This window comes from Mesoplodon bidens (assembly GCF_964165515.1).
Source record: "Mesoplodon bidens genome assembly, chromosome: 3".
In the NCBI taxonomy this organism is placed as follows: Eukaryota; Metazoa; Chordata; class Mammalia; order Artiodactyla; family Ziphiidae; genus Mesoplodon; species Mesoplodon bidens.
This window is the reverse complement of record NC_138178.1, coordinates 168,592,906-168,607,089: the sequence shown is the minus strand read 5'-3', so window position 1 is coordinate 168,607,089 and position 14,184 is coordinate 168,592,906. Positions and strand designations below refer to the sequence as shown.

The 14,184-nt window shown below is 53.8% G+C and overlaps 1 protein-coding gene across 3 annotated transcripts; it reads left to right on the top strand.

Moving 5' to 3' along the window:
* The first annotated feature begins 363 nt into the window (after positions 1–363).
* On the top strand, positions 364–11,315 carry LOC308614718 (alpha-1-antitrypsin-like). 3 transcript variants are annotated; one of them, XM_081229321.1, is made up of 6 exons: positions 2,407–2,465; positions 4,550–4,598; positions 7,477–8,135; positions 8,801–9,071; positions 10,027–10,174; positions 11,044–11,315. In XM_081229321.1, the coding sequence occupies exons 3-6, from the start codon at positions 7,481–7,483 to the stop codon at positions 11,233–11,235; spliced, it is 1,266 nt and encodes a 421-aa protein (XP_081085447.1). In that variant the 5' UTR covers positions 2,407–2,465; positions 4,550–4,598; positions 7,477–7,480; the 3' UTR covers positions 11,236–11,315. The 3 variants fall into 3 exon arrangements, with proteins under 3 accessions (XP_081085448.1, XP_081085449.1, XP_081085447.1); XM_081229322.1 differs by lacking the exons at positions 2,407–2,465; positions 4,550–4,598 and adding an exon at positions 364–453; XM_081229323.1 differs by lacking the exon at positions 4,550–4,598 and having other exon boundaries at positions 2,366–2,465.
* The last annotated feature ends 2,869 nt before the right edge of the window (positions 11,316–14,184 follow it).

The window sequence follows — 14,184 nt, the reverse complement described above, 5'->3', positions numbered from 1 at the left end:
CAATCTCTGCGGGACTCTTCTTGTGCATTTCAGAGGTGGCTCAGGCCTCGTCCCTCTACAGGTGGCCCTGGAAACCTGCCAGGACCCTGATGCCAGGCTCTGGGCCAACGGATGACATCTGTCATCTCCGTTAATCTTTTCTGGCAGGTGCTACCAGCCTGCCTACAGAGGCTCAAAGAAACTGGGTGATCCTGGGCCACACAGCCAGACACAGCAGGGACAGCAGGTGACACACAGGACTTCCTGGGCCGGCTCCTGGCAGCTTTGTGCAAGGCAGCTTCCTGCTCCAGGTCCCCGCCCCTCCCAGGCCTGCTGCCTGAGCCACCCAGAGCTTCCTTCTTCCTATGCTGGCACAGCCCGGGTGCTGCACTCAGGGACACATAGCCTCCACGTTGCAGCCAGGAGCCCCAGGGGGAGGAGGAGTTCCTTCCGCTGCAGGAAGTGGAATTGAAGGTAGGGGGGTTGGAGAGGGGGCGACACCTTCCCACCAGCCCCAAGCCACCGGGCTGAAAGGGTTGTCGCACCTGGCGACAGCCTGGGTGCTTGCCTTCGCCCATTCAGTGTGAGAGCTGGGAGGGGCAGCCGGGTGTGGAAGGAGGCCATTGCACAGATGGGGAAACTGAGGCACAGAGAGGGGAAGAAATGCCCAGAAGGTATGGAGGGCAGGCCTCACCTCACCACACCCTAGGTCTCCAAGCTGTGGACAGATGTAGTGCCCTGGGGGAGATGGCCCTTCAGCCAGCTCAGGGGAGAGAGTCAGGGTTCTGAAGTCAGACTGTGGAACCGGGGAGTCGGGAGGTATGGGAGGGGGAGTCCACCCCTTCCTGAGCTCATTTCTGCTTCTATATGAGGGGTGGTACATACTCCCCTCACAGGGGGTACTGACAGTACTGAATGAGGGAGTCCTGGGGGGAAGCTCCTGGATTGCTCCCCCCCACCCGCCCACCCAGAATGACAGCCGTGAGACCCACTGCCATGGGGATGCCAACATCATAGGGGCTTCACCGTGCGCCCCCAGCACTGGGCCCTGAACTTACCTGAAACTGCTGCATTTAATCCTCGCAGCAGCCCAGCGAGGTAGGAACTGTCACCATCCCCATTCTACAGATGGGGAGACTGAGGTACGGGGAGGTTAAACAGCTTGCCTGAGATCACACAGCCAATGAATGGGGGCCCTGGGTTCCCTGGTCTGACCCTGTGAGCTAGAGGAGCCTACAGGCTATTCACCTGGCAGAGTCCCACAGCTGGGACCGGGGGAACGAGAGAAGGACAAAGACGTGCTTGTCCACTGACTCGACAAATATCCACTCAACTCAGAAATATCCACTGCGTGCCAAGGGGACATGGGACGGTGCACACAGTGTGATGCCAACTGCCTTGGGTTTTTAAATGGATCAGGGTCAAGTAGGGCCCCACTGGCCTCAACCCTGCACCAACACCCCCAAGCACCACCAGTGCCCTCAAAAGCCCGCAGTAGCTCCTGCACAGAGCAACAGTCCCAAGGAAAATTCAAACAGCCTGTGGATCGCATTAGTCTGCCGGGAGCTGCATCCAGTGGAAACAGACATGGGCCTGAGGCTGGCCAGGAACTGAGTCTCTTCCTGCCCGGAGAAGCCTGGAGAGAAGGTCTGAACAGAGGGCTGTGCAGACCGAAATCAAGAGCCTAATGTGTGCCCGGTGCTTTACATCAGTGATCTTGTGTATCACTGACAACCGTGCTAGGAAGTGGGACCTCCAAAGCCCTACGATGCAAACAAAAATACCTCGTGGTTCAGAGAGATGAAGCGGCTTGCCTGAGGCTGCACAGCTCTTCATAGATTTACTCTCTGACTCCCGGCCTCTGCCCACGGCCACCCATACAAGCCTTAAGCGGCTGTATCAACAGCGGTCAAGCCCCATTTTCTTTCCAGGGAAGTCGAGAGAGGTTTTGTATCCGGCTTGGTGACTTTGGGTGGATGAGCAGCCTTTCACCCTAGGCCTCAGTTTCCCCATCTGCCAATTGGACTCATAACCTACTTCACCCCCTGCATCTTCAGCAGTGGGCATTTCAAGGTGGCTCTATAAATGGTAGCTCTTGCTACCAGTGGGGCAGCCACTGAGAACTCCCCAGCGGGAGCACCGGCCAGCAGAGTCATGCCATTCTGAAGGGTGTGAGTCACATGCCACGCCAGCTTGGAGACAGAGGCTGTGGTTTATGAGCTGGGCACAAAGACTCCCTTTGGTATATGGAACAGAGGGCTGCATGCCGCCCAGGAGGAGCACATACGGGCAGCGTGGGCAGGAGGCTCAGTGTCCAGTCAGTGAACTTAGTCCCTGTTTACTTCTCTGATAACTGGGGTGACCTTGGTTAATATTCACCAGCAGCCTCCCACATCGCCCCTCTGGATCCACTGCTTAAATACAGGCAAGGACAGGGTTCTGTCTCCCCAGCCGTGGTCACCAGCCCCGACCTGGGACAGTGAATCGTAAGTATGCCTTCCACTGGCAAGAGCCTCCAGAGAGGCGTCCGGGTCCCTGCGCTACCCGGGGAAGGCCCTGGGGCTGCAGGGAGGTTGGAGAGGGCTGGGGCTTGGCCTCCTGTTGTCGTAGTAACAGCAGCACTGGGGGTCCTTTCCTGCTCCCCAAGCCGGTCCAGGGCCTCCCCAATACCTCCCGGTGATTAAACCGGCCCTCTGTGGGCAGAAGTGGAAATGGGGGGCTGGCTCTGGCATCCCGGGACCGAGGAAGGAGTACGTTTCTGCTGGCACAGCTTCTGTGTCTTTCCCGTAGGTTGTCTTCTGTAGGTCTCAGCACCTCCCCTACTGCTCGGGTGTGTATCTTTCTCCGCTTCTACAGATGAGAAACATAAGGCTCAGAGGGGGGCAGTGAGAAGCCCAGGCTCACACAGGGACCCGGTAGGGGGGCCAAGCCAGACCAGAAGCCCAGAGTTTCAGCTTCTCCTCAGACCTCCATCCTCTCCCAAAATGCCCAGAATAGGACCACACCAGGTCTCAGCCTGGAGGTTCCAAATTGGGCGCCCCCCCCCCCGCCGTGCACTGTGGGCCTCTGGGCGTCCTCGTACGCAGCAGAAGATGGGAAGCTGGGGACGGGCACCGTCATCGGGGGGCTTTGAGCTGTATTCCTGAGCCCTCGCTCTGGCCAGGCAGCTTCTATTGAAGCCTCATGGCCATCTTCTGAGGTGCTTACCATGGCACTCCCCTTTTACAGACGAGGACATCCGGGACGGGGAGGCTCATCACTTGTTCCCAATCACACACCATGTAAGCTCAAGCTCAGGCCGCCTCGCTCCAGAATCCCCGCTCCGGACCCCAGGTCCACTGCCAACATGGTTCCCTCTGGCCTCAGGCACCAGCTGGGGAAGGGGAAGCCTGGGCTGGCCTTGAGCCCCTCTCATGCTGGGTGACCCTAGAAAGTTGCTCAACCTCTCTGTCCTTTTGGTCAAAGGATAGATAACCTTTGCCCTCCTGACCCCACCCCACTCCCACTGGCCTTGATCTCTGGAGTTTAGGAAGGATATGATTTTTCCATCATTGGTTTTTGGAGATGGGGCCTACAGAGATGACAAGGCCAGGGAAATCAGACTCCCCGAGAGGGCTCTGAAAGATTCACTGTATCAGTAATGACTGATGCCTCCTGAGAGCTGACTGCATGCCGGGCATTTCTTGGCACTTTGCAGCTATTTCATTTGCATAATAGCTCCATGGGGTAAGTACACCCTTATCATCTCTGGGAAACTGAGGTTCAGAGAGGCTGAGTAACTTGTCCAAGGTCACACAGCTGATGGTGAATTGAACTTGGGCATTCTGGCCTCGTAGCCTTTGATCTTAGCCACAAAGTGGTGTTGCCCCTCTTCATTTAGCCAGGCCCCCGCTGAGTTTTCCGTTCCAAGGCCTCCGCCTTCAGCTTTATACACAGAGAAGGGTTAAATGCCAGACTCAGAAATCGAAATACCTAGGATTAAATTCAGTTCTGTAGGGACTTCCCTGGCGGTCCAGTGGTTAAGACTCCGTGATTCCACTGCAGGGGGCGCGGGTTTGATTCCTGGTCAGGGAACTAAGATCCCGCAGGCCGCACGGTGTGGCCAAAAAAAAAAAAAAGTCAGTTCTGTAAGCAACCAGCTCTGTGATTTTCAGTAATTTACGTAACTTCTGTAGTCCTCAATTTCTCCATCTATAAAATGAAGAAATAAAATGAAGAAAGAATAAGAAACACTTGCTGTTTACTCAGTGTGGTGATGAGGAGGATGCTGATGATAAATACCATTTGCTTGGAATGAGGCTTGGCAGCTCATAGGCATTAAATAAAGACTTGGAGAATTGAATTGAACACACTCCAAACTCCGTGGCCATTCTTTGCTCATCAGCATCCCCCTCTCTGGTCCTGGGTAGTGTGGCAACCGGCCAGGAAGAAAACTGCCAATTCTCAAGCCTGAATCCTACTTGTGCGCAGGTACGGGGAGGCCTTCCACACCTGCTCAGTGCCCGCCCACCCACCACCTTGTTCGGTCCTCACGTCTGCCCTTCAAGAGATTCTTTTCTCTACTTTACAGGAAGCCGAGGCTCAGAGAAGTGAAGTCACTTGCCCAAGGCCATTTGCCCGTAAGTGGCGGGGCTGGGTCACACCTGGGCTTATTTAGTGCCAGGTGTCAGCAGGTTGTGACCTTAGGCCACAGTCGCTTCCCTGGACCCCACTAGGTTGCTCTTGGTCACTCATTTTATGTCCTGGGGGAAATGGCATGAGATTAGGCAAAGGGACGGGTCACTTTACTCTCCCTGACCTGCCCCTGACTCCAGAAGTGTCACTGTGACATCTTCATTCTATTGGTTTAAAGTTTGGTCCCTACACCTCTGGGCACGTCACCATTTACTTTCTCATCTCCATTTGGTTCCCGCACTAGCATTTGGGGGGTGTGGGGTGCTGCTTTTGATAGAAGGGTGAGGAGAGAGAAGTCTTAGGCCCCCGAAGTTGTAAGGAACAGACTGAGAGGCAAAATGAAGCCAACAGGGGCTCAAGGTTAACGGCAGAGTCCTCAGGACCTAACTCTGACATTTACAGGGTCTGAGACCTGACGACATACTGTCCTATCTGTAGTTCGAGTGGTGGGAAAACCAAGGCTTGCTCAAGCCAGCTTTTTCCCTGACTCACTGTGTGGCCTTAGCAAGGCCCTTACCCTTTCCTGGTCTCAAGCCGTTTACTGTGAAAGAAGGAAGCCAGAGTAGGTGATGTAACCCCCTGGCAGATGGACTGGGTGGGAGCCAGGGATGCGCTCACCCCAGCTTCAACTCCACACCAGCCTTGTTACCTTCTTAAGGCCAGCAACCCTCTCAGCGGGAGGGCACCACATCCCATCCCCCATGGGAAGTCTCAGTCCATGTTGTTCCACCAAAGCCAGATACCCCTCTAATTAAAAATCCAGCATTGGTACACAGGGACCTCATTTAGATCCCCGCTGCCTTGATTGATACAGCTGGTGAGAATGAGGCCCCAGGATAAGAAGATGCTTGCCCAAGGCCAAGTGGACAGAAGTGGCCCTGTCAGGACTAGAAGCCATGGCCTCTGGCCTTGAGACCACTCAGCATAGTTAGTGTCCCCACCCTGCAGAAGCCCAAATCCCTCAGGATCTCTGCGCCCTGCAAAGATGGGGAGTTTCCATAAACCATGAAGGACCACAGCAAAATCCAGTGGAGGAGTAGAGAGAAAGCCAAGGGCAATGGAAATATACAGAACTAATCTTAGCACGATCATAAGCTCTAAAACCACTGGCTAGCTTAAGAAAAATATAAACAAGTATTACATAATGCGTGGTCTGCTCTGTTTGGATAAGTTAGAGGTGTGAAGGCCGGAAGGAAAGGTGGTGGAAAGCAGCCAGTTTTGTGCTTCATCCTGTTGTTTCATTGGAAGGAAACTTTTAAAAGTCCAAGGGGTAGATGAAACCCAGCATTCCTTATTTCCAACTTTTTCCCCTCGGGTTCTCATATGCCAAGTTCAAGGGCTCCTTTGTCTTTGTATTTTATTAAAATGATGGTTTTAGTTATATGACTGATAGCTAGCAGCAGACGCACCCTTCTCCTCTGCTTGGACCTCAGTTTCTCCATGTGGGAAGAGAGCAGGTTGTACTTAGGAGGTCTCAGCCTAGTGGCCCAAGGCTGGGATCTATATGGAGTAGACGGAGTTCCGTGGGGGCAGAAGTGGCTGTGTTGCTGCGGGTGACAGGGACTTTGACTATCACTAGGTAGAGCCTGACCTTGCTGGGTCAGCCACAAGCTTTGTCATTCCCTATTGTCTCCCCCCACCCATGGAACTCATCTCCCTCCCTGCCATCCTCGGAAGCCTTCTCGTTTGCACCCCTACCAGCCTCCCCTCAATGTAATCTCTCTCCAATGCCTTCAGTGTAAGGCTCGGTGTCTAGACTTATTTCACTAAGTTCTCCCAACCATCTTACTTTCTACATGTGACAAAAAGAGGGCCAGAGAGACTAAATGACTTGGCCAAAGTCACACAGCTGGTAGTGACAGAGACCCGGATTAGAACCCAGGTCTTTCTGAACAGAAAAGTGATGCTTTTTCAAATCTTACCCACCCCACCTCACCCCTGCCCCAACAAACAAACCCCACTTGACTGGAGGAACCAGACCTCTAACACCCACATCCGCGCTGAGTGCAGAGCTGGGACACAGGTGGCGAGCGAGATGAGCAGCTAAGCTGACTGCAGCCCATTCCTTCGTCTGAGGCCATGGACTCCCTCTGAGGGCAGCCCTCTAGCTCAGGAAGATCTACTAGGGGCTGAGGTACACTGTGAGTGTTAAGGGGATGCGGCCTCCCATCTGGGTCCCTCACAGCCCTTCTGTGTTCTGACTGGGTGTCACTGGGCTAGATCCTTCCCACTCAGGGCAGCAGCCTCTCTGTCCGTTAAAAACCAGGGTTCAGTAGAACTCTTCCTAGGGCTGTTCCAGATCCAATCATCCCTGAGCCCGATCTGGCCCATGTCCTGGGCAATCATCTACTTCCTGTGCCTCAGTTTCCTCTTTTGCAAAGTAGGGGCTGTGGCACTTACACCTCGGGCTCATTGCAGATGTTAGTGGAACCATCGAGAGTGTGGACTCCAGACCCAGACTACCTGGGGGTGTGATTCTGGTCCTGCTACTTCACTGCTCTGGAACCTTGGACAAGCGACTTAACCTCTAGGAGCTTGGTCTCCTCACCTGTAAGGCCAGGATAGTCGCCTGACCTACCTCATAGGACAGTTACCAGAATGCAGTGAGATAAGACAGTAAAGTGCTTAGAATGGAGCTTGGTGTATGGTAATCGCCATGAAGTCTTTGCTGTTGTTCTGAGTCTTTCAGTGGTGCTGATGTAGGAAAGTGCTTGGCACATAGGTGCTCGATAAACAGTGGTTGCTTTGACATGGCGTCCATCGGTGACCGAGGGACTCATCGTGTGGCCTGACCCGGGTGTGGTACCCTTCTCTCTCTTGCAGGACAATGGCATCCTCCATCACGTGGGGCCTCCTCCTGCTGGCAGGCCTGTGCTGCCTGGTCCCTGTCTCCTTGGCTGAGGGTCTCCAGGGACACGCTGTCCAGGAGACAGAGGCATCCCAGCAGGATCATGAGCACCACCAGGAAGCAGCCTGCCACAAGATCGCCCCCAACCTGGTCGACTTCGCCTTCACTGTGTACCGCCGAGTGGCCCATGAGTCCAATGCCACCAACATCTTCTTCTCCCCAGTGAGCATCGCTACAGCCTTTGCGATGCTCTCCCTGGGGACCAAGTGTGACACTCACACCGAGATCCTGGAGGGTCTAGGCTTCAACCTCACTGCAAGAACAGAGGCTGAGATCCATGAAGGTTTCCAGCATCTTCTCCACACCCTCAACCAGCCAGACAACCAGCTGCAGCTGACCACTGGCAACGGCCTTTTCATCAACGAGAGCGTGAAGCTAGTGAGTAAGTTTCTGGAGGATGTCAAGAACCTGTACCACTCCGAAGCCTTCTCCATCAACTTCAGGGATACTGAAGCGGCCAAGAAAAAGATCAACGATTATGTAGAGAAGGGAAGCCAAGGAAAAATTGTGGATTTGGTAGATGATCTTGACCAAGACACAGTTTTTGCTCTGGTGAATTACATATTCTTTAAAGGTAAGCCTGCACAACCAGCCTGAAACAGAAACACCCCCAAAATATTCTCAAACACTCAGTTCTTAACTTTCCTGGCAGTGCAGAATGGGATACAGCCATGCATGTCTGCACGTGTTATTTAATTTTCCACACATGACCACTAAAACTTTCCCTGATCAAATAGGGTTAGGGAACTATGGATTAAACAGTCAAAGTATCATCGTCTCTGCAGGACTTTTCAGAACCTTAAATGTCCTAATGTGCATTGTAAATCCCTACCTGGGAGGGGTGTGTGATATGCAATGTCTCCCAAAATAGAGAGCCAGAAAAACAAATTTTGGCAGAGCGTACAAAGGAAATAGGATTTCCTGGAACACGCTTTTGACAACTCGAGTGTAGAAGAACCAGTGACACCTTTGGAGTCAGAAAGACCAAGATTCAAATCCTTCCTCTACCACTGAATAGCCTCTACAAAATTGAAATTTTGGATACTACTCCAGTCTTGCATTATCCTCCCAGAATACCTTTTCTGTAGACTGATTGCTCATTTTAGCCCCATTTTATAGATGGTGAAGCTGAGGCCCAGAGAGACGTATCTCACCAGGGGGCTCAGGGCTCCTTTATTATACCACCGTTATTAAACCTTCTCCCACCCCTGGCTGATGTCCGCTGTCCCTTCTCTCCAGGAAAATGGGAGAAGCCCTTTGAGGTGGAGCACACCACAGAGAGGGACTTCCACGTGGATGAGGAGACCACCGTGAAGGTGCCCATGATGAACCGCCGGGGCATGTTTGACCTCCACTACTGCGACAAGCTCACCAGCTGGGTGCTGCTGATGGACTACGTGGGTAACGCCACCGCCATCTTCATCCTGCCCGACCAGGGGAAACTGCAGCATCTGGAGGACCAGCTCACCAAGGAGCTTCTCACCAAGATCCTGGAAAAGAGACACGCAAGGTGACTTCCCAAACCAGAGGCCAATTCAGGAGCTGCCACAATAGGTCCAGCCTGAAGGTGGGGGGTAGACCCACGTCCCATGGCCATGACCACTGTGCATGACCTTGTGCCTCCAGCAGAGGCCAGCATCCGTGCAGGTAGTATCAGCCGGGCTCCATGGGAGGGACGGTACCCAGGGGTGAGGAGGGAAAGTCCTGTCCCTGAGGACTTCCTCCCCAGCCTGGACAGTGTCCCTACCCAGTGGCCGGTGCCCCGTGCAGGGAGAGCAACGCAAACCCATGTTGTGGGCAAACCCAGAAGGAAGAGGTGGGCTTCCTGGCAAAGGTGGCAGTTGAGTGTGGACTTTCAGGACAGAAAGTCCACGGCAAAACGGGGAAAACCTCAGAGAGGCCTGAAAAGCAAAGGCCCAGAGCGGGAAACTCCAGGACACGTTTGACACTGGTTCTGGATCCTCTGTCACTAGATGAGTGTGGTTGGTCCCCGTCATGCACCCCAAATTAGTGCATGCCTCTGTATTTGTAAATATGCCCATGCCCGGATGAGCTGTTTCCTCATGTACGATATAAAACAAAAATACAGAGAAGTACTCATCATTCACTGAACAGATGTCACTCAGGACCCGCCAGCACGCCCCACGGTCCAGAGGAGTCCCAGTCTGAGGGGTGACCAAACCCTGCAGGGAAGCAGTGTGCACAGTCCTTCCAGAGACACCCTGGATCCTCCAGGAGGCCTTATCAGAGGAGGTGGCATTTGAGAGGCTTTGCAGGACAAGAGGATCCCCGTGATTCTAACATTCTCTGACCCCACGTGTAGAGGAACTAAAAGTAGAATAGATCAAGGCTGACCTCACATCCTTGCATGGGCAGGGGGACAGGGCGCCAAGTGGGAGGAACAACCAGAAAAGGAAACACTTTCAACTCTGTGAAACTTTTTTATTTTCTATCCGTCGTGACAGTTCTGCCAATTTACACTTGCCCAAACTGTCCATTTCTGGCACCTACGATCTGAAAACTCTCCTGGGTAAACTGGGCATCACCAAGGTCTTCAGCAACGGGGCTGACCTCTCAGGGATCACTGAGGAAGTGCCTCTGAAGCTGTCCAAGGTGAGTGTGCCCTTGACCTCTGTAGGCCGCAATGTGCACGGGGGCTGCAGCTCGAGGGTGAGGCTGAGGAAGGGACACAGGGACACAGGCACACCTGCAGACTGAGGTCCCTGAGGAATGCCATCGCTCCACCAAGACTGCAGTGTGGCCGGATGGTGGGGGGGAACAGGCGGCCTCACGTGCTTGGTGCATTTTATTTAAGGACCTCCTCTGAGGCTGTGTCACTCAACCTCTGTCTCATCCTTGGCCGGGGACTTCTCTTCTTTGGGTCCCGATAAACCCCTATTTACAGAGAGAGGCTTAGGCTCAGGGATTGCAGAGGACCTTTGGCCCTGCGCCTGTGACACCAGGAGCTACTGGTGAATCACTGAGTCTGAGTTACAGAGTGATTTCGACCAAAGATGCCATTTACGCGGGAGAATTACAGGTGCCCAGAGAAACAACTGCAGTTCAGTGACTGACTGTGAGCTGAGTGCCTGGGTGGGGATGAGGCGTGTGAAGGTCCCCATCGAAGCCCTGGTCCCCAGGGAGTTTAGAATCGGGTCTACAAACAAGTGCGGAGCCAAGGAGACAAAGTACAAGAAAATCCACCTCCCGAGATGGTGGGTTCCTTCCCAGGGCTGTTGAGGAGGCTGGTCAGGAAGAGGTGAGGGTCCCCTCATGGGTCAGACACAAGCGTTGAGAGCCATGCCTTGTGCGTCTCCTGCAGGGAGGGGAGGACAGGGATGGGGAAGGACAGGCCAGGCAATGAGAGGCCAGAGCGGGCCCCTCCCTGGGCAAGGCTCTCCTCGCGCCTTGCTCCCAGGCCTGGCTGGGGGCCGGCAGCCTGTCTCCATTCAGATGGGACCTCTGTGCTCTCCCCTTTGCAGGCGCTGCACAAGGCTGTGCTGACCATCGATGAGAAAGGAACAGAAGCTGCGGGGTCCACGGCTCTGGAAGCCATCCCCATGTCAATCCCCCCGGAAGTCGAGTACAACAGACCCTTCGTCTTCATCATCTACGAAAAAACCACCAAGGCTCCCCTCTTCGTGGGAAAGGTGGTGAATCCTACCCAAAAATAACTGCCTCTCTGGGTTCAGCTGTCCCCTCCAGGCCAGGTCCCCTTCCTCCATGGCATTAAAGAATGACTGACCCGGCCCAAGCTTGTGTGTGGCGTGTAAATCCCTCATCCTCTTGCGTCTGAGTCTCTCTTTACGTCCCCAGGATGTGTGTGAAATCCAGGCCATAGCGATCTTTCAAGTGTCCACTGCGTTAGGGTTTACTAGCATTTGCACCATCCAGCCCTGTGCTAGGCCAGGGTGAAATGTAGGCTAAAACCCACAGCTTACTGCTCCTTCCCCAGTCACTGTGGAAAACCTCCAGGCTTTCCAGTCTCCTCTGGGACCCCCAGGAGGAAATCGCATGGGCTCAGAATCCAGCCCGTGGTCCCCACCTCCACCCAGTGTCCACCAGGTCCTCTGCTCAGCGCCCCACCCCACGCTGGTACTCATTGCGACCCCCGATGAGAGCCCCTCACCCTGCAGGGCTGCCACTGCTCCCAGAGCCCTCAGCTCACACGGGGACACTGGGCCGCCGCGTCACCAGCAGCAGGAGGAGACCAGGTCCTCTTCTTGTCCCACACTGTCACCTGAGCCAGGCTTGAGCCCTGACTGCTCACAGGTCTTTCCTGCAAAAGGCTCTGGCTGATTTTTCCAGGGACCCTTTCCCATGGGGCTGGACTGGGAACACATACTTCTGTCTTTGTCGTGTCATCTCTGCTCCAAGACCCTCAGACGTACCACTCCTAGAAGCAGGTCTCATCTCCCCAGTGAAGCGAAGTTCTTGGTCTGTATCTCGGACTCACCCAGGATATCAGGCCCCCAAGACCACTTACGCTATGCCCTCTTGTCTTCCCTAATCACACAGCCAAGGTGCCCCAGAGGGCTCTGGAAAGTCCCGACAGTGATTCCTTGGCCGTAGGGAGAGAGAGTGGAGCAGACCCCCCATGCCCCAGCTGCCCTCCCTTAGCCAAGCTGTGTCAGGGGCCACATTTCCACGTGCCTTGTTCCTACCCCAGGGCCCTCCCTGTGGTCTTTGGAGGAAAACCACAGCTCCCTGGGCCACAGTCAGAGGCTGTCCCGGCAACAGACTTTTTCACTAAGGGCCACGTGACTCCTTCTGGCCCTCCAAGCCTCTGCTGGAGGGCTGCTACAGTCAGGAGGCCTGGCTGGAGCCCAGCCTGAAGGAGCCAGCTCCCTGAACTCTCGCGGAAATACGCTTGTCCCGTGGAAGGACGGCCCTGTCCTACACAAATCCAGTAATCACCCTCTAGCCTCTCACTGGGATGAATGTATACTGAAAGAACAGGCTTGAGTCATGTCAGATTTACACCGTTCAAGTAAAAATGGCCACATCTGTGCAATTTCACATAACATAATGGGTACAATTGGACTGTTTCCCAAATAAGTCTCTATCCTCTTGAGTTTTCTCTGCCTAGAGACTTCCAACTTCTACAAATTCCATTAATGATACAAACATCTTCCAGCACTTAGAATGATGCCAGACCTGAGGGTCTGAAGACCTGGATCAAGTTCAGAATCTGCCACTTCCCAGCTGTGTGACTTTAGTGAAGTTGCCAAACCTCTCTGGTCCTCATCACGGTTACAAAACCTATGTTGGGTTGCTGTGAGGTTCACATCAGAGTGTTAAAACAGATTTTAAAGGACAGCAGAGGAGGGCAGTGGTGTCAGGGACGATGTTTGCTGCCTTTATGAGCTCCTCCTCTAAGCCGGGCTCCCTGGGAGGGGCCGTTCAAGCATTTTCTCACTGAATCCTCATGGCTGCACTGTGATATTGGGAGTGGAGCTGCTCTGCCCTTATATGCAGCACGTTCTACAGATGAAGAAACTGAGGCTCAGAGGGGCTCACTGTCTTGTTCAAGGTCATGGTAAGTGGCAGAGCTGGCCTCCAAGGCTCTCCTTGTTCCCCCAGACCTCACCACATCACACCAGATGGGCCACGTGGCACTTAGGCAGAGATAAATCCCCCCTCGAAGTGTGAGGAGTGCTGGATGCCTCTGCAAGAAAAACAGTCCCCGGATCTTCTGGAGCTCTTCCCACCTGAGTTTAAAGAGCTCACAGCCTTGAGCAAGCAACACAGCATACTCCGCAACACTGGCTTCTGGGGAAGTAAAGGGTCAGATGCAAAGGCCACTGGGAATTCCTGAGAGTCCAGGGAATTCACCTAAGATACCATCATTTCACATCAAAGAATGGCCTGTCATTACATTAGTCTGGACTCGGGCTGGCAAAGCCCCAATTCAAACTTAAAGCCCCAGAGGGGATTTCATTGGTTCATATGGGAACCAACAGGGTCCATTCAATGGGGTGGGAGGGGCAAAGCATCAGGGCAACCTTGTCATAAGGAGCACAAGAGTGTGCCACAAACCAGGCAGGACAGCCATAAACCTCATCTTTACCTGTTCTTTAGAGTTTCAAAATGTATTCACTGCCTAGTCTGACCCTCAAAATCGGTCCTTGAAGGACCCAGCTGGGAATCGTTATCCCCAAGGTACAGATGGGGAGATGGCAGGTTGGGAGACCTGCCCAGCACAGTCCTGGAAGGCAGGTCCCTCACACTTCAGCCCGGGCTGCCCTAATGCCATATATTCCCCAATCCATCTCAGACCTTAGGAAGAATGCCAACCTCCCGGTCCACATGGGGTCCACCTCTCTGCCCTAGCACCAGCTGAAGCACAGCTGCTAGGGGTTCTGGGCTGGTCCAGGTCAGTTTGCCCCTCCAGGCAGGGACCCAGCTCTGCTCTGAGACAGATGAGAGGGAAACACACAAGCAGGCTCCAGGCTCGGACAGGGACAACGTGGAAGGGACATTTACACCCCCCATCAGTCTGCAGGAAAAAGACATACCAATTCGATTTTAAGCATAAATCAATGAACCTTTGTGGTTATGTGCAAGCTCTGCCTTGACTGGTGGGGTCATCTGAGACTCATTCATAAAATGAAGACAAAGGT